The sequence below is a fragment of the Adiantum capillus-veneris genome, chromosome 4 (genome assembly GCF_014529385.1).
Source record: "Adiantum capillus-veneris isolate H3 chromosome 4, ASM1452938v2, whole genome shotgun sequence".
NCBI lineage: Eukaryota > Viridiplantae > Streptophyta > Polypodiopsida > Polypodiales > Pteridaceae > Adiantum > Adiantum capillus-veneris.
This window is the reverse complement of record NC_140934.1, coordinates 171,018,723-171,037,391: the sequence shown is the minus strand read 5'-3', so window position 1 is coordinate 171,037,391 and position 18,669 is coordinate 171,018,723. Positions and strand designations below refer to the sequence as shown.

The window sequence follows — 18,669 nt, the reverse complement described above, 5'->3', positions numbered from 1 at the left end:
GGCGGTTGCACATTTTAGGGTCTCTCTTTATACTCAAGGTATGGGCAAGTCACTCATGCTGCAGCTTCCAAAGTGTTCTACACAAGAGTGCGTACTCATTTTTGTAGGGTTTGTTTTCAGTTTGCCTCACACTACAATCATACTTCATTGTGGTGATACTAAAAGCGGTTGGCGATGAAAAGTGCCCATGAGAATTGCATTTCCGAGAAAGGGCAAGGGGGGGGGGGATCGGGATGGCCCAACAAATGGAGGGTCCGGAAATACGAGCATTGCTTTTAGCCCAATCAATTTTTGCTAACGTGGACAGTGCACGGTCCTCGTCACTATATGGCACGGCTCTGGCCAGGGGGATCTAGGGCCCAAATTTGGGGGCGCGAGGTGGCTTTTATCTCGGCCGTCGGATCACGTAGTGAACTCGGGGTGAAGTCAGGGCAACATTTTTGCCCCGAGTTCACCCCTAGTTCACCCGCCTCGCGAGGTGTGGGTCGAACCTGGGATGTCTCGGTTGCCACACGAATGCCCTACCACCACGCTAGCGCGCGTCACTGTCCATGTTGGCATGGCACATGATCATAATTTAGTTTAGGCACCCTTAGTTCACCCCCAGTTCACCCACCCCTAGTTCACCCTTAGTTCACTGTGTGATCTGACGACGAAGATTAAAGCCGCCTCACGCCCCCAAATTTGGGCCTTAGATCCCCTCTGACCCTGTTGACGAGGACGCACGGCTGCCATCGCTTCGTCTGGACTCTGAAGGCCTCAATTGCTATTTTACGTGACAGCCTGGACAGGAACTGACCCATCATTGAAGAGAATATGTCACGTCGTGTGCTCAAATCATTATCGGTTTGCCTTCACAATAAAGAGACACGGCGTTCGAAAGGGAGCGCAGACTCTGCAGCGCTCGTTAATCGACCACATCGAATGCGCAAGTGGTGCACAGGGATCTTATTGCTGGTTTTTGTCTTGCTTGTCTGTGTCTGCCCCTCGGATGGCTGGCCAGGGCGTTGGAAGAGCACCAAGCAGTCGGCAGCAGTGGGTGGAGATCACCCAGCAGTAGATGGAGATCGCCCAGCAACAGCAGAGATCATTCATGGCGCCATGTTTGAGCTGGAGAGCAAAGGTGGCACAACAGTGGAAGAGGGTCTTTCTAAAACGTCGCTGATGAAGCAAGCTCACTCCAAAGCCTTGAGCTCTCCAGACGCAACGTGTTGGCAAAAAGCATACCGCAAACTGCTAAGTGGGTGCTCTGCAATCCTGCAAGATGAGGAAAAAAAATGTCGCCTGGCCTTTGAATTTACTGATTGCTTCCTGCGTATGACGGGATGGCGCCCCCCTCCACCCTGCCCAGATTTGAGCCTAGTTCGATTCTGCACTGAGAAGTTTGATGAACATACCCATGAAGTTTACCTCGCATTCTTTGTGGAAACTGCCGCCATGTGCCATCACCTCCAGTTAAGATCACTCGTTCAGTCTATTATTGGTCAATTAGCCATAATTCGTAAGCTGTGTAGAAGTTAAGAGAATATAATCTCAAACCAGCACTTAGATTATTAGTAAAGAACAGCAGCGTATGGAAACAATGAGCACAAGAAAGCTCGTTAATATCAATGTTAGTCCCAGGCCGGATCCATCCTGCACACATGACATGACACAAGCCAAACTCACACCTAGACACACATAGTGAGCAGACATCAGGCTCACCTCCCAGCCATAGAGCCAATACGGGCTCACCGCCGAGCCTGGGAGCCTGCAGCCAAGCGCACTAGCCTCTGCCACAAGGGCCGGTGTCCCATACCACCAAGCCCACACTAGTACGGGTGTGCGGGCAGAGCTGCCAAGGGCCTAGAGTCCAAGAGTGGTGATCACACTAGATGTCTCATAAATGAGACTCAAGTCCTATTTATAGGACTTCATAACCAAAGGGCCAGATTCACACTGGCCGGACATAACTGCAAGCGCCCATCGTGATGTTTGGGGACGTAACAATTTGGCAGTTACCTTGTCATTGTGAATACATGCATGCTTTGAGCTGTCCACCCTAATGGATCTGGAGCACTAGGAGGGGTCGGAGACTGTGTTTTCTCAGCCAGCAAGAGGATGAGGTGCGGTTGCGTTTTCATTGCGGAAACATCCTGCAGATCTTCGTTTTCTCAGCCAGCAAGAGAACAAGGTGCGGTTGCGTTTTCATTGCGGAACATCCTGCAGATCTGCGTTTTTGCAGCAAGAGGGAGCTAATTAGTGTTTGCTGCGATTTTGATCCCTTGTGTACCTGCGTTTTTCAGCTGGTAGACAGCGGAGGAGTGTTGCCGATTTCCAGCATGCAGTTGTCGGGTTGCATTTTGAAGACCTGAAGGTGATTCGAATGCAACGGTTCATGCTCGGTACCTTGCAAATTTTCAGCCAGCCAGTTGGAGACTTTTGTGCAATAGAGCGGACTGATTTTGGATCGTTTCAGCAGGTGTATCTGGCCTCGCTGAGGAGATTGGAGATCCCTTTCTACAGGAGGTTGCTTGTAGCCTTGAAGCTCCGTTTGTGCCTTTCAGTGGAGAATCGCTTTCCAATCTTGGAGTGTCTTGACGATGGCATTAAGATGAAGAATATTGCAGAGAGTTCTCATGATGTGGACATTGAAGAAGAATTTGTGAATGCTGGATGATGTTTTGGAGCGTTTAAGAAAGTCTACTCGTAGTGAGGAGTTGCAGAAGCTACTTTAGAGGAAGATTCCGGTGTTGCTGGTGTTTCCACAGGATCAAAAGATAGATGCCTCCAACTTCTAGGACTTGAATGTGCTTATAGAGGCGGTATTGAGACCTACAACCTTATCTCGATGGTGCAAGACGAGATTGAGCCGCCAAAGGCTCCTATAGATGGGTCTCTTCCTTCCAAGGAGTTGGAGAAGCTTGCAAAGCTTCAATGTGTTTGGTATCAGCTTGATGTGTGAAAATTAAACCTTTTTGCGAGTCTGCTCTAGGGTTAGGGCATACTTTTATCGGCTAGTGCGCATGTGGGCTAGCCACCCTTCGCAGTGTATTCCTAGGCTGCTTATTGTCGGGGCCGGGCCACTCCGGCTGGCCGGACGAGATTTGGTCCCGAGTCCCATTTTCCTTGGGTGCCCTATTTTAGGGTTATTTCGTGCTTCTTTTAATTGAGGTCGTGGGTATTTCTATAGTTGGCCTACCTTTTCCATGTATAGGTATGTAGGTAGTATACTGTCATCCCTTTCCCCTTAGTGCTTCAATTGTATCTATTGGTGCCTCACCACAAGGAGGGTGCGCCTTGGTCATGTGATGGCGCCTCTCTCTCTCTCTCTCTCTCTCTCTCTCTCTCTCTCTCTCTCTCTCTCTCTCTCTCTCTCTCTGTGCGCGTGGCTCCCTCCTGCGCGCTGCCTCCCCTGCGCGCTGCTCCCTCCTGCGCGCTGCCCCCCCCCCCCCCCGTGCGCTGCTCCCTGCACGCCACGACGACCAGCCCATCCACTGAACACACACACCCCATCCCCATCCCCTGCCCGTTGCCCCCTACATACACACAAGCTGAGTGTTCTCTTCCCCGTCTCCCCTCTTCTTCACAATATGAAGAGAGGGTAGCTACGAAGCCAACCATGTCTTCCCCCATCATCAAGACGCCGACACCGACAACGAAGACAACGTCCTTCATGCTCACGAATAAGAGGCTTGCACAATTGGAGAAGGACATGAAGGAATGGCGGATGGAGAGAGAAATATGGAAGGAGGAGAAAGCCAACTTCATCAAGCTATGGAACGAAGAGAAGGGAGGACATGAGAGCGGAAATCCAAAATCTCAAAGAGGAGAAGGAGAGAAGGGAACGGGAGAACGAGAAGGAGAGGGAGAGATGGAGGAAAGAGCAAGAAGAGATGAAGGCACAAATCGATCTCCTTCATGCTTCCCTCACATCCCTCACCCCCGAGGAAGGAGAGATTAAAGGGGAGGCTAAGGAAGCCCTCAAGGAGGAGATCACCAAAGCCCTCACCGCAAGCATTGAGGACAAATTAGAGGCCACCAAAGAAGGATGGGTCGAAGTGGTCAAAAAGAACATCAAGAAGGTAGCAAGAGAGGAAGCCCAAAAAGATGAGGTACTCATCGTACACACAACCATCGAAGAGGAGAAGATGCGACAAGCTCGCCGTCTCAATGTGCGAGTGACCAGCATCAAAGAAGAAGAAGGGTCTACACCCGAAAGCGATGGGAAAGCTTTATGCAAGAAAGTGGGATACAAGGAAGAAGAGATCCCTTTCTCCAAAGTTTGGAGAGCCGGCAAAGATCCAAAGAAAAGAGCTCTCATCCTCCAATTCGCCTCCGAGGAGTCTCGAACTTCCTTCCTCCGAAAGAGGGTCATCTTGAGAGGGATAGACGGCCCCCCGATTTATCTTCATGATGACCTCACAAAGATGCAACAAGATCACCGTCGCGCGTGCATGCCTCGAGTCCACCAAGCCCGCAAAGAAGGGAAGAAGGCAGTATATCGGGATGGTAGGGTTATCATTGATGGCAAGACCATCGCATAGGGACTCGCGGCCTGTGGGACACACGAGGAGATTCATGTCACGGTTTGGAATTGCAATGGAGACCTATGGACACACCCAGAGAGACTTGAGGAGGTGATGAGAGGTCGAGACATCATTCTACTTACAGAGACACACGAGAGCCCGGAGAGAGGGTTACCACGGATACATGGATTCCAGCGGGAGTCTCTACATCGAGGATGTATGCGCCAGCACACCACTCGCGGCTCAGGAGGAGTGGCCATACTCTTTAGACAGGGGCTTCACAGCAGACTACAGATTGTTGCCCGGGACCCACAGGCCCGCTACATGTGGATTCGCCTCGAGCTCTCACGAGACAGGATCGTCTACATTGCCCTTTGCTACTTTGCTCCCACAGGCTCCAGATTCGCCCCTATTGAGCAGGAGTCACCGTACGCATGCCTCACGGAGGAGATTATGGAGTACTCCACACTGGGTGAAGTCTTCCTTATGGGAGACTTCAATGCTCGTACACGCAGTGAGCAGTGTGAGACATATGACCATGAGGACCCAGAGACACTACACACTCTAGATGAGGAGGCTACTATGAGAGACACAGCAGACAGAGCTCCAGTCACAGCTTACGGACGACATCTACTTCGACTTGGCTCCCAGCACCGTCTCGTTATTTATAATGGGATGGTCCAGTGGCCCACCTCAGGGGGCCTGACTTGTATGCCACATGGAGTTGCAGAAGGAGAGGGGAGTACAGTCGACTATATTCTGGGACCCAGGGAGGCTACACACCTTATCACATCCTTCACCATTCCACCCATACCCATCGGAGCCGACCACACATACCTCTCTTTCTCCATCACCGGAGATACCATCACACACAGCTCCACAACACACACTCCACACACCACCATCCATTTCACACATGAGTTAGCCTCTATTTACTCGGCCAAGGTCGAACATGGCCTATGTCTCCTCCACCCATCCACACCACTCTCAGTTCTCACATCACATATCTCTTCCGTTCTCCACACTTCAGCTATTAGCTCTTTTCCACACACCACTCACACAGGACGCACTCCCCCCCCCGGGGCTATGCCTCAGAACCGCTGGTATGATGATGAGTGCAGAGAGCTATACCGACGCCTCCATGCACGGCGAGCCTTAGGAGAGATCACAGAGAGAGAGGCCAGACGGCATATGAAGACGCTGACACGCCAAAAGCGGCGAGCATTCGAAGAGGCACAGAAGCTTGAGCTATACCGCCTATTCATGAGCATGGATAGCGCGATGGCATGGCGCACCCTGCGCGAGCCACGTCAGACTACAGCTATTGAGGATCCATAGATATGGCACGATTATGCAGAGCGACTTTATGAAGTGCTAGGGCAGCCTCCTATTCCACAACCACACGAGCCTCGCCCCACGTGCTCCTCCTTCTTTACAGCAGAGATGGTAGAGGGCCATACGCCGCATGCAGCACAGACGATCAGCTGACCATACTGGATTACAGAGTGAGCACATCATTTATGCGGCCTCCACTATAGCCCCGTTGATTGCACATGTCTTCAACCGGGCTATAGGGGAGGGCTTCCCAGAGGAGTGGACACAGCACACCATAGTGCCTATCCACAAATCTGGCGACACCCTGGACCCAGGGAACTACAGGACTATCATGATTGGCCACACGATGGCCAAGCTATATGGAGCAGTACTTGAGGCACAGCTCAGCTGCTACGCAGAGATCGAGGGTTTACGAGCTCCAGGCCAGGCAGGTTTCAGACGAGCTTTCTCCACCATTGACCACATCTTCGTTCTGCGCTGCCTCATTGATGGGGCAAAGGCGCGGAAGAAGAGGCTTTACTGTTGCTTTGTGGACTTCCGCAAGGCCTTTGACACAGTCCCACGCGAGAGACTCTTCCAGCGCCTTCACAGCATTGGGGTACCAACAGAGATGATTTGGGCCATATATGCTCTCTATGAGAGGGTGACGGGTCGGGTTCGTTGCCCAGGCGGTTTTTCAGAGACCATTGCTAGCACCATTGGTGTTAAGCAAGGATGCCCACTCTCCCCGACACTCTTTGGGCTATACATCGACGAGATCTCCGACTACATACTGCGAGCAGGGGGAGAGGGGAGCGACTTGGCAGGTACTCCGGTCCACATCATGTTATATGCTGATGATATTGTGTTGATTTCAGAGTCACCCGAGGGCTTGCAACGCCATCTTGAGGCCTTGGACGAATTCAGCACACACAGGGGGTTGACTGTGAACCTTGGCAAAACCAAGGTTATGATCTTTCACACATCCAGTGCAGTGAGGAGCGCCGCCATCTTCACAGCAGCAGGAGGACAGGTTGATGTAGTCACCTCCTATGTCTACCTTGGCATCACATTCACCAGCCTACCAGGACCCTTCACTATGAGGCAGGCTGCTGTTGACAGGCTCACCCGAGGATATGCAGCTCTGGCCATGCTAGAGCGGAGGTGCCACCAGGCACACTTTCAGGAGCCCCGCACGAAGGGGTGGCTTTTCGACACCTTAGTCACCCCGGCCTTGATGTACTCAGCGGCAGTATGGGCACCAGGATTGACAGCTGACCAGTGGACACAACTTGAGAGACCACAGGTATATATGATCTCACGCTTGCTCCGCAGCAAGAAGACAGTGCCACACGACATTATTAGAGCCGAGCTCGCCACACCACCTATGGTTGTAGAGGCACTATTCCAGACAGTTTGCTTCATCCAGAGGATGAGAGAGCTACCTCCTGACAGACTTACCCGTAGAGCATTTGAGGCAGCTATACAGCTATCAGAGAGTGGGCATGAGAGAGCATGGTACTCACAGGTCAGAGCATGGTTTGAGGGACACGGTCTTGACATGGAGAGCCTACCACCATTCCAGTACGACCCCCACTCACCATATGTTCACCTCTCTCGCAGTGAGAGGAACTTGGTATTGAGATAGGATTTGTGGCAGCTATACACTAGGAGAGTCTGGGAGGCACCTAGCTTGGGGACGAGGATGTCAGATTACAGAGACCAGTTTCTCACCATATTGTCTGGGGGGTTCATACAGAGACCACGCTACATGGACACATATATGCCACATAGCTCACGGGTGGCGATTGGTCAGCTGAGAGTGGCTTCACACAGGTTAGAGATTGAGATCGGGAGACATATTGGTGTTCCCAGGGGGAGCGAATCTGCAGAGCCTGCACAGAGGAGGTGGAGAGTGAGGAGCACTTTGTATGTAGATGCAGAGCATACACTGAGATCAGAGGCAGGTATGAGGCCCTATTTAGAGGACTGCCCACTCTCCGAGAGATCATGGAATCTCGAGATCAGAGACAGCTCGGACGTTTCTTACTAGAGATACAGAGCCATCGGGACACACTACTACAGCCACACACAGCTACACAGACAGAGGGGAGACAGTCGCAGCTCACAGACTTCTTTCAGAGGATTTCCGCCCCCCCCTCACCAGACACTCAGAGGGGAGTGACACTCCCACAGGCGGAGGTGAACCGAGCTAGACGACGACCACGAGTCACAGGCTACAGGGGTGCGAGCTCCCACCACCGACAGATCGAGGAGATCCGAGCCCGGGAGCGCCGTGCCACTGAGGAGCGAGTGGCTCAGATGAGGGCTGACCCGACAGCTTTCATCCGGGTAGCCTTGGCACCAGACCCACCCATGTACCACATCTTACATCCCCGCATTAGTACAGGATGGAGCTAGATAGCTTGATGCATTCTCATGATTGTACTACCTTGAGCATACAGACATGCATATACCCCTAGAGATAGAGCTCCATCCCTCCTCAGATACTCCACTACCTACATTCAGTTCAGTTTTGTATCAATTTTGTTTCATTTGTCTTTCCGATAGACGGATGACATACACACAATGTACATTTGATTTGTCTCATAGGCCGATTTCGGCTTGACATAGACGTTAAAAATCTTTCTTTCTTTCTTTCTTTTCTCTCTCCCCCCTTGTCGCTTCCGTTTCACTCTAACATGGTATCGGTCACAGGACACACTCCCTTGCTGGGCGCTTCCGTCCCTCTCCAGATCAACATGTGGTTGGCTGTGTTTCCCCTTAGACAAGCAGCGTTTTGTTTTACGTTGGAAGCCGGCATGCTTCTTTTTTGAGCGTTTTTATTAATGCTAAGGGTGGGTTTAGACTAGGCGGCGGAATAAAAAAACAAAGGGGCGTTCTTCCTCCATGGCAAAATTTAATTGGCTGGAGTTGAGGCACTCTTCCGCCGGGCCCTCCATTTTTCTTCCGACCCCCCCCCCCCCCCCCCCCCCCCCCCCCCCTCGGAAGAGTTGATGGCCTCTCTCAGCCCCCTTCACTTTCACTTTTCCTCCTCCACACTGTTCACACTAGGCGGCGGCACATTTAGGAAACCTTGTTTCTTCCGCCGGTTCAGTCTGAACCCAGCCTAAGTGAAACATCTATGAGGGAGGGATCTCCTGGGTGCCTGGACTGCCTATGGACAGCAATTGTGGACGAACCACCTTATTGTAGCCACCATCGTGGAGGACCTTGTTACAAGCTTGGACACTCCAAGCGAGAAATCAATAGCAACACACGAATAGAAATTGCAAAATCACTGAACTTGGAGAGAGAGAGAGAGAGAGAGAGAGAGAGAGAGAGAGAGAGAGAGAGAGAGAGAGAGAGAGAGACCTTCTAGTATTTCTTTATTACTACTTCACAAAGGTACAACTCTTGAGGGTCCAATTCTCTCCTAGACGCTACGTCAAGATGCTCTCTGAAGAGTGGGGCACTTATAAACTTATAAGGGATGCCCAAAAGCATTTGCCCTCAAAAAGTCCACGTGAAAAGCTGCAAAAACCAGCCAGCGCAATTAGTAGAAATCCGTATGGCTTGCCACATCAGCATGCTAGCACAATTTGCGAAAACCAGCCCCCTAGGGCCTAGACGTCAAGCTTTTAACCTTTTTAGGGTTTAGGTCCCTCGGCCGGTGCTCCATAAGTTGGTAGGTTAGGTTTATTAGAAACTCAAGTTCTTAAGGATTCTTTAACTCCTTGGCCTCTCGGCCATTTCATTAGTTAGGCATGCTACGCCATCACTCTGTGACTGTCACAAACGGGAGCGCACACGAATAATCGACAAGTTGAATTTAAATAAACTTTCAACCAAAAGAGACGAGGGAGAAGATCGACAAAGCACCTTCTGCCCCCCCCCCCCCTTAGAGAGAATCTTTATTCGGGGGAATATTTTTTTTTACAAGCACAAGAACCGGAGTAGCCCCTCCGTTCTAAATCTCAATCTCGATGGTCTATTTCTTCCCATGCGGGAAAATTCCCGAGAGACGAGCTCTCAATTCCGTTTATGTCTACACTCAGAGCACGAGGCTCCGCAGACTATCTCGGATTCCTTTCCCGGAATGTCCGAGCGTAGGCTGAGGTCTTCTTGCTCTTTCTCCGTGTCGGAGTCCCTGCAAAAACTCAAAACACAAAACAACTACTCATAGTGCGTATTCACAATCGATACTTGTTGCTCCGAGTCGGAGTCCCTGCAAAAACTCAAAACACAAAACAACTACTCATAGTGCGTATTCACAATCGATACTTGTTGCTCCGAGTGCGGAAAAGCGACTCGCTCCGTGAGATAATTATGAGCACCTGCAGTTTCTCAATGGCTGACTCTCTGTCTCCTATCGCTTGTTTAAGGCACAGACATTCAGAATAGACAAAACACAGAAATCAAAATGGAAGTGGAACTGGAACAGAACACAGAAACTGACAACAGACTTTCGCTTTCCCCATTCCCAAGAAGATACTGAACGACAGTTACATACTTCGATAAGACTAATGGGCAACGCCCTTTCCCAAGAACACCCCTTGGAATCCTAAAAGTACAAAAGTTAACATTCCAACTTCCACTAAGGTAAAACATCCCAAAATTCCTAGGCTTAACATCGCTGGCCAATCTGGCATAGTTACCCGGAATGCGGAACGGGAACGGCGGCGGGCCTCCCTGCAGAACAGGGGAACGGGAACGAGCCTGGAACGGGAGGCTTAAAAAACACCCAAATAATGCAATTTTTAGCGTAATGTGTTTGAATACAAGTAGTACTAGAGTCCTTTGACTCTAATACCCACAAAAAACACGATTTGAAGACAATTCAACTTTATTATGACTTGAATGTGATGTGCGGCGCCCATACACAATAACACATGCAATTATAGATTAGAGCTCTCAAATAATTGCAAGAGTAGAAGTCAGAGATAAGACTTGAAAGTTGAGCCATAACATTGAGCAAATTACACTTTTCGCTTAATTTTGGATAACAAGGCCGCCTAGGCGCTACAAAAAACCCAAAGGTGACATATAACATATGGAATAATGAGACTATAAGGGGAACAAAGTTCAAACCACACTTTAAAAAGACCAAGTTGACAGATACCATATGGCATAAAGAAGCTTCAAAGAGGGCAAGCCGCAATACAAAAAGGTAAGGATAATGGATTATGGAAGTCCTAAAGTCTCAACTCTCGAGTCTCAAGACTCAAGACTCAAGAGCCACTAGCTTGAGAAACTGTCACAAACCGGTGACGTTGCATGGCCCTAGACACACATTCCCAAGTGGGACAGCAGACCGGACACCCTCACACTGGCTGGCAGCAGCAACGGAAAATGTTGAGACTGTGTCGATGTGGTAGTCCCGGATTTTCCGGCAGAAAACGTGCAGACAGTGTTGACGTGGCATCTGTACGGGAAACCTGCTTTTGTGCAGCTGATGACGTGGCAAAGCGTACGAAAAAGCAGCTTAAGCATTGGCTGAATTTTATGGCAGCTTTTGGATAAAATTGCTTTATTTTTGGAGAAGCTTTTGGACTATTGCTTTTGGGCATCCCTTGTAACTTATAAATAAATGGGCAGGGCCCTCACTTCTCAGAGCATCTGGATGCAGAGTCTAAGAGTGAGAACTTTCCCACTCTCTTGTACTTTGAACCTAGATTAATACAAAAAGAAATATTGAAAGGGGTGCAAGTCTTTGGGGCCAATATCTCTAGGCACGGAACTCTGCCGGGCCGTGTCGAATCAAGTGTGAATTGTGGATTGTTTTGAAGTGAATCTCTGTCGTGTCGCAGTAGAATCTTGATTTGGAGTGTCCAAGTTTGTTACAATGGTATCAGAGCATAGAAAGATTCTTCTTCTACGGAGGATCCAATCCCTTTTGCAGCACATGCAACTTTTGGGAAAGAATCTTCGTGTCCCGACCCCGGACTTATTAGCCACTCCCACCCTTCATACATCGCACGTCGGGCACGCTCCTGTCTTCATTGCTTTGTCTTACAGGGCATAAAGCCATAAAGAATCCCATATTACACATGGGTTCTTGTGAAGAATCTAACAGAGATGACACCTCTCAGTGGGAAGGCAAAGAAAGTTGAACATCCGGTGCCGGAACTGAAGAAAAGAATGGAGATTTTGGGCAAATTTTTTTTCTTCGGACAAGTTTGCTAGAAAGGAGCACAAATGTCAACTGTAGATTGGCATATGTGTGAACAAATTGATTAAGTACTCTAGGGACCCGAGATTGGCGAAACACCTGAAGAATTACCCGATTGATAAGATTTACTCGAGATAGCGTGTGGGGAGGAAAGCCGAAAAGACAGACAAGTGCAAAAAAGCGGAACCTGTACTCACAGAAAGACATGGACAAGCACTCTTGAAAAGAAGCACTTCTATAGAGCCAACCAATATGACTTCCTCGAAGACGAGAGCAAGAAAACCAAAGAATTTAAAGAAGGTGGACAGTCGATTTGAATCTTTTTCTGGGTTTCGAGATGCTCAAACATGGTGGTCCACTCTTCTTCTGAGGAAGGAAGCTCCAGTTAAATGGTTGAAATTCAAAAGGCTCTTTATTTTCTTCTTGGTTGACTCGGGAGTACGAACGAGATATACGAACCGCTTGGAATCATCTTCGGATGACCAAGGGACATTCTTTGGACGCTTATTGCGAGAGATTTTGGCACTCTTTTCTACCAACCTCTTCATTTAAGAAGGTCTCGTTTAAGGAACAGATCGAGTGGTTTTGTTGCACTTCCTACAGAGATCCGAGACTATTGCTTGGAACAAAAGTTGAATTCTATTCAAGAATTGATGGATCATGCGAAACGGGGTTTTGCGATACATTCGGGAAGTTTGACTTACCCCACTGAGGAGATCTTGACTCAGAGAACCCAACAGATCGTTCACAATGAAAGTAGAAAGAGAAAGAGTTCCCATGACAAAGAAAAGAAAGATACATGTCCCCAACTGACTCGTAGAGAAAGGGCTATCTATCTCAAAGAGGGGAATTGTTTTGGCTGCGGGGAATTTGGACGTCTCCGCGAAGTGCCCTAAAAAGGCACAGCAAGAACAGAATGAAGACAAGCCCGAGAGTTTGAGAGCAACTGAGGAACATGGACGAAATGGCAAGATGAAAGCAGGACTCGTTCCAGATTGCATGGGTACTGATCCAAGCATGATTGATGAAAGTACATAACTTTGCCGAGCTTGGGACAAAGTGAAAGATCAGGAAGCCCTCATTTTTCTTTGATGGAGAAGCCAAGGCCAACTTCTTGAATCGGCGGCTCGATTTGGAATTACGCCCGACAGGGGGATGCCACAAGCGGAGGCAGTTCTAGCGGCACCTGGACGGAATGTTGCCATTACACTGATCATTGGCAAACTTCGTTTGCAATTTCAGGGGTATTAGGGCACGAGGACTTCTATGTAATGCGCTTAGGAAGGTTGTGATGTCCTTCGAGAAATCCCTTGGTACCGCAAGAACAACGCCATGGTCGACTATTGGGCTGAGAAAGCGACTTTGACAAATGAAGGGCAAAGAGATTGTACTTGATGAAATTCAGTTTCTTTACTCGATTTTCTGGAGAGAATTGAATAATGATTGAAGGTCGAATAAGTTGCCACCTTCTCATCCTAAGGATCGTACCATTGATCTGATACCTGGAGGCACACCACCGAGCCGGCCACTTTATCGTGTGAGCCGAGCCCAGAATGAAGAGATTATGAACCAAGTGAAAGAGCTTTTGGAAAAGAGTCTTATCCAGCCGAATACTTCACCTTACTGCTCCCCGATGTTATTGGTTTTGAAGAAAGACCGATCTTGAAGAATTTGCATTGATTATAGAGCTCTCAACAAAATCACCATCAAGAACAGATTTTCGATTCCTAGGATCGATGATATTCTAGACCGACTACAGGGATCCTCTTGTTTCAACAGGATAGATTTGAAGAGCGGATATCATCAGATCCGAATTGCGTCGGGAGATGTCTACAAGATAGCTTTTCGGATGACTTTCGGTTTATTTAAATTTTTGCTGATGCCTTTTGGCCTTACCAATGCTCTAGCGACCTTTAAGCGAATGATGGACATGATTTTTAGAGAGTACAAATCTTTTGTTGGCACTTTCTGTGATGACATTATTGTCTTCTCCAAGGATGAGGCAAAACATAGAGAACATCTGCTACAGGTCTTTTAGGCATTGCGAGATCACAAGTTGGTGATTAATGCAAAGAAGAGTGAATTTTTCCTACCAAAGATACACTTTTTGGGACACATCGTCTCAGCAGCAGGAGTGCAAATGGACCCGGCCAAGATTGCGACTATACGTGATTGGCCCAAGTTGAAGAATGTTCATGAAGTTAGAAGCTTCTTGGGCTTCTGTCACGTGCACATCTAACCCTATGTGTACGTGGACAAGCTACAGTATGACCAGGGTTCAGTTCAGTCAAGTCAGTCTAGAATAGGAAGTGATAGTGGCACTTTTGTGAGTCTATTTGCAGACCGTGCATGTCCAGACACTTAGAGTAGATGCATATCCTTTGGTTGCACTCAGCGTGATCATCCGATTTCCATCAGAACCCATCAGGAGCATTTTTACAGTGCATAAACGTATTTTCCCTATTTTTGACATTTTTCACTTATTATTTTTAAGTGACTTTTGTTGGGAACTAGGTAGGGCAAATATACTAAGTTTGTATATATAGAAACCTAGCGCTAGCACTTTCTGGCAGAAGAGGCAGTAGGAGCATTGCTCACAGGCAACTTCTCAGCAGGACCCCAAGTTCTCTAGCGTTTTTGCATCACAGCAGAAGAGCTAGCGTTTTTGGACAAGAACCCATATCAGCTAGCGTTTTTGCATCTGCATCAGCCTGGCGAGACAGCAGAGGAGAATTCAGCCCTAGCGTTAGCAGTTGCATCAGCAGATCCATAGCAGATTTCACTAGACAGCAGAATTCAGCCCAAGCGTTTTTGGTTTGCAGATCAACCTCAGCGTTTTTGCAGATCTTTGCGACGGAATCAGCCCTAGGACCAGCGTTTTCAGTTTTCAGCATAGACTCGTAGCAGAACAAGTCCCGAACCTCGCAGACCTCACCTTCCCACAGCAGATCCTCGCCGCACGGTCAGATCCCACGAAGTTTGCAGTTTCAACCCGGAAAATGCAGATTTCAGCATCTGCGTTTTCAGCGCGTCGTCGTCGCATCGTCATCATCGACATAAGAGTCAAAATTCAGCAGATAAAGATTTGCAGATTTCAGCCATTAGCGTTTTCAGATTTCAGCCCGTCTTGTCGTCGTCGTCATCGTCGTCGACATCGTCGGCAAGTCCAAGCATTGTAGAGATTTGTGCAATCAATAGTAGACCGCTCTCGCCAGATTTGCAAAAGTCATTCGAAGTATATTGTGATGCTTGTGGTCGTAGTCTGGGTGTGGTCTTAATGCAAGAAGGCCATGTCATTGCCTATGAGAGCCGATTGTTTTCGAGGCCGGAATTGACAGCACAGATTTATGAGAAAGAGCTTTTGGCGGTTATCCATGCTCTTACTCAGTGGCAACATTACCTACTCGGAGCCGATTTTACGGTCTTCACCGATCATCAGAGTTTACGCTGCTACTTGTCACAGAAGCAGCTATTGGAAAAGCAGATGCGATGAGCTAACATCTTGTCACAGTTTCACTTCCAGATTGTCCATGTGCAGGGACAAAAGAACTTGGTGGCAGATGCTTTGTCCCGGAAGCCGTTGATCTTGGCTATTTCCGCGATTCATCATAGAAGCTTCGAGGACATGGTCGATCAGTACGCATAAGATCGAGATTTTTCAGATGCATTCGATCGAATACAGAATGGGGAGGTAGTAGCGCGATATTTCATTCGGCATGGCTACTTGATGAAGAAAACGATGTTGTGCGTTACACAGCCGTTGAGGGAAAAGGTTCTAACCGAATGCCACTGTCCACCATTTACGGGTCACCGCGGCATTGATACCACCTTGAAAGGTGTGGAGCGATACTTCTTTTGGCCGAGACTCAAGAAGGACGTGGACGATTTTGTACGTAGTTGCTTGGTGTGCCAGAAGGTCAAGTTTGACAGGCATAAAGCATAGGGATTATTACAGCCTTTATCCATTCCCACCCGTCTCTGGGAAAGTATTGCTATGGATTTCATTTTTGATCTCCGGAAAACACAGAGGGGGCAAGATGGTATCTGGACTGTTATTGACAGATTTAGCAAGCAGGCTCATTTCATTCTAGTGAAGAAAACAGTCAAGCCGGATCATTTAGTGAAACTGTTCATTGCCCAGATATTCAGATTACATGGCATGCCTGAGACAATTGTCTCTGACAGAGATCCCCGATTCACGAGTTTGTTTTGGAAGGCTATTTGGGAGAACATTGGCACACGGTTGCAGTTCTCGTCGTTTTTCCACCCGCAAATAGATTTGCAATCTGAGATTGCAAATTAAGTCGTACTGGATTTATTGAAGTCTTACATCTCGGATTAGAAGACTCAATGGGAAATGTATTTGCCCTTGGTGGAATTTGCCTACAATAACACGATTCACTCTTCGACGAGGAAGGCTCCATTTGAGATTATTGAAGGTGCTTCGAAGGTTCCACCCTTCTTAAGCACGAAAGATAAATTTTTGAAGCCGACCATTACACGAGGGACTTGGACACAGCTTTTGCCAAGGTCCGGGAGGCTATAGAGAAATCTCAGGAAAGACACAAAAAGGTAGCAGATTGACACCAGACACTGTTGCGATTTGAAATTAAAGGAGAACCATTGGGCTCTTACGTTTTGAGAAGGCATGCGTGAGAAAGAAAAAGGGAAAGGAGCATCTTTTTCCAAAGCTTAGCATGAGATACTATGGACCTTTCCAGATAAAAGAAAAGATAAATGATGTCTCCTTTAGACTGAAGCTGCCCGATACTTGGAGAATTCACCTGATAGACGAGATGACTGCAGCATTTCGGCCTGATAAATCTCTATAGACATGATTGCAATAAGGATTAGTTAATTGGGCATCTGAGAGGTCCCGACTGGATCTAGATGCGATTGCTAAATACGTTGCCGATTAATCATGGTCTATGATTCGAATGAATTTTGAATGTGATTTGTCATGTGATGTCTTCTGATGTCAAGTGATGTCCTGTGATGTGACTGTCGATTGGTACATGTGCTGGATGTGTTGTTCCTAGTGCCTCGGTACTAATAGTCAGTGTCTGCTAAGACAGTTTATGGCCTCTGTCTGTTTTGTAGGCGTAATTGAGGGCGATTACAATGCTTTCAAGAGGGGGGTATGTCACAAACCAGTGACGTGGCATGGCTCTGGACACACATTCCCAAGTGGGGCAGCAGACCCGACACCCTCACACTGGTTGACAGCAACAGAAAACGCGGAGACAGTGTTGACGTGGCAGTCCCGGATTTTGTGGTAGAAAATGCAGAGACAATGCTGACGTGGCATCCGTACGGAAAACCTGCTTTTGCGCAGTTGATGACGTGGCAAAGCGTACGGAAAAGCAGCTTAAGCACTGGTTTTGGGGCTTTGCTTTTGGGCATCCAAGTTTGTTTCAGAAGCCTCCCAATTCGTGGTAGCCGGCTGTAGGTCATGCACTTCCTCCCATTCCTCATGTCTCGACACTCGAAAAAAGTGTACCCTCGCTTTGTCATGCCCCCCTTTCCGCGTGTAAGAGCATAGCTTGTATACTCATGCACGAGAACCTCCGGCTGCCAACAAGGTGTTTTCCGAGGTCACTTCGTCCCACCACGACCATTCCTTTGCCCTTTGGGTGTTGCTCGCATGAATGGAGGGGGTTGTACGAGAACAAGAGGCCATGGATAATTGGATTATTCGAGAAAGTGTAAGGTGTAGCGTAAGTGAATGTTGATATTGCTCAAGATTAGTGCTCCGAACTGTGCTCAAGGGTTCCTTTTACTTATGGAAGGGGGAGCCTTCCGTTCCATTAGAGAGAGAGTGCAATGATCACAAACAAAGTGAATGCTACTGTGAATGAAAGTGTTGAGACTGAGAGAAAGAGAGAGAGAAGAGTATGACACTAGGTGGTTCTCAAACCCTCCTCCAAGGGCTCCCCTCTCTATGGCAAGAGAGGTCTATGCTATAGATTGCACAAATCTGGTACAATGGTCTAGATGCAATGGACTTGCCAACGATGTCAACGACAATGACAACGACGACGAGGATGGGCTGAAAACTGAAAACGCAAGGGCTAAAAAGCTGAAATATGCAAAACGCTGATTTTCTGCTGGTCTCTAACACTGTGTCAGCAAGGATGGCGATGACGACGACTCGGCGACGATGCGCTGAAAACGCAGATGCTGAAAACTGAAAACAGCGGGCTGAAACTGTAAACGCTGGTTGATTCGACGGTACGGCGAGGATCTGCTGCGGGTAGGTGAGATCTACGAGGCTAGGGGCTGGATCTGCTGTGGCTAAGTGTTGAAAACTGAAAACGCTAGTGTGCTGGGTTGGTCTGACGCCGGAATCTGCAAACGCTAGGCCAGGTCCGCAAACTGAAAAACGCTAGGCTGGATCTGCTATTGATGAAAACGCCAAAGGAAGGAATCCGCAAAAACGCTATCTGCTTCTGTTGGCTGAAAACGCTATGGCCTTCTGCTGGTCTTGCTGAGAAGGTGCACTGTTAGTTGCTGGAACTTCTTATGCCTCTTCTGCAAAAAAGTGTTAGCGCTAGGTTTCTTTTATACTGCCTTAGAAATTTGCCCTACTCACTTTTCCAACAAAAGTCACTTATTAATAAATAAGTGAAAAATGTGTAATTTGGGAAAAAGGGTTCTATGCACTACTGTAAAATG

At 48.3% G+C, this 18,669-nt stretch overlaps 2 protein-coding genes across 2 annotated transcripts in view; both read left to right on the top strand.

Annotated features, from left to right (window-relative positions):
- The first annotated feature begins 876 nt into the window (after positions 1-876).
- LOC147460353 (protein GAMETE EXPRESSED 1-like) overlaps positions 877-18,669 on the top strand; it is a 55,138-nt gene continuing 37,345 nt past the window's right edge. Inside the window, exon 1 of the mRNA XM_086511437.1 lies at positions 877-1,454. Coding sequence (XP_086367563.1) covers positions 925-1,454 — 530 coding nt within the window. The 5' untranslated portion in view covers positions 877-924. The remainder of the gene's footprint in view (positions 1,455-18,669) is intronic.
- Positions 1,461-3,364, top strand: LOC147460354 (uncharacterized). Its single transcript, XM_086511438.1, has 2 exons — positions 1,461-2,173; positions 2,286-3,364. Exons 1-2 carry the CDS (start codon positions 2,101-2,103, stop codon positions 2,657-2,659), a joined length of 447 nt encoding a protein of 148 aa, XP_086367564.1. The 5' UTR covers positions 1,461-2,100; the 3' UTR covers positions 2,660-3,364.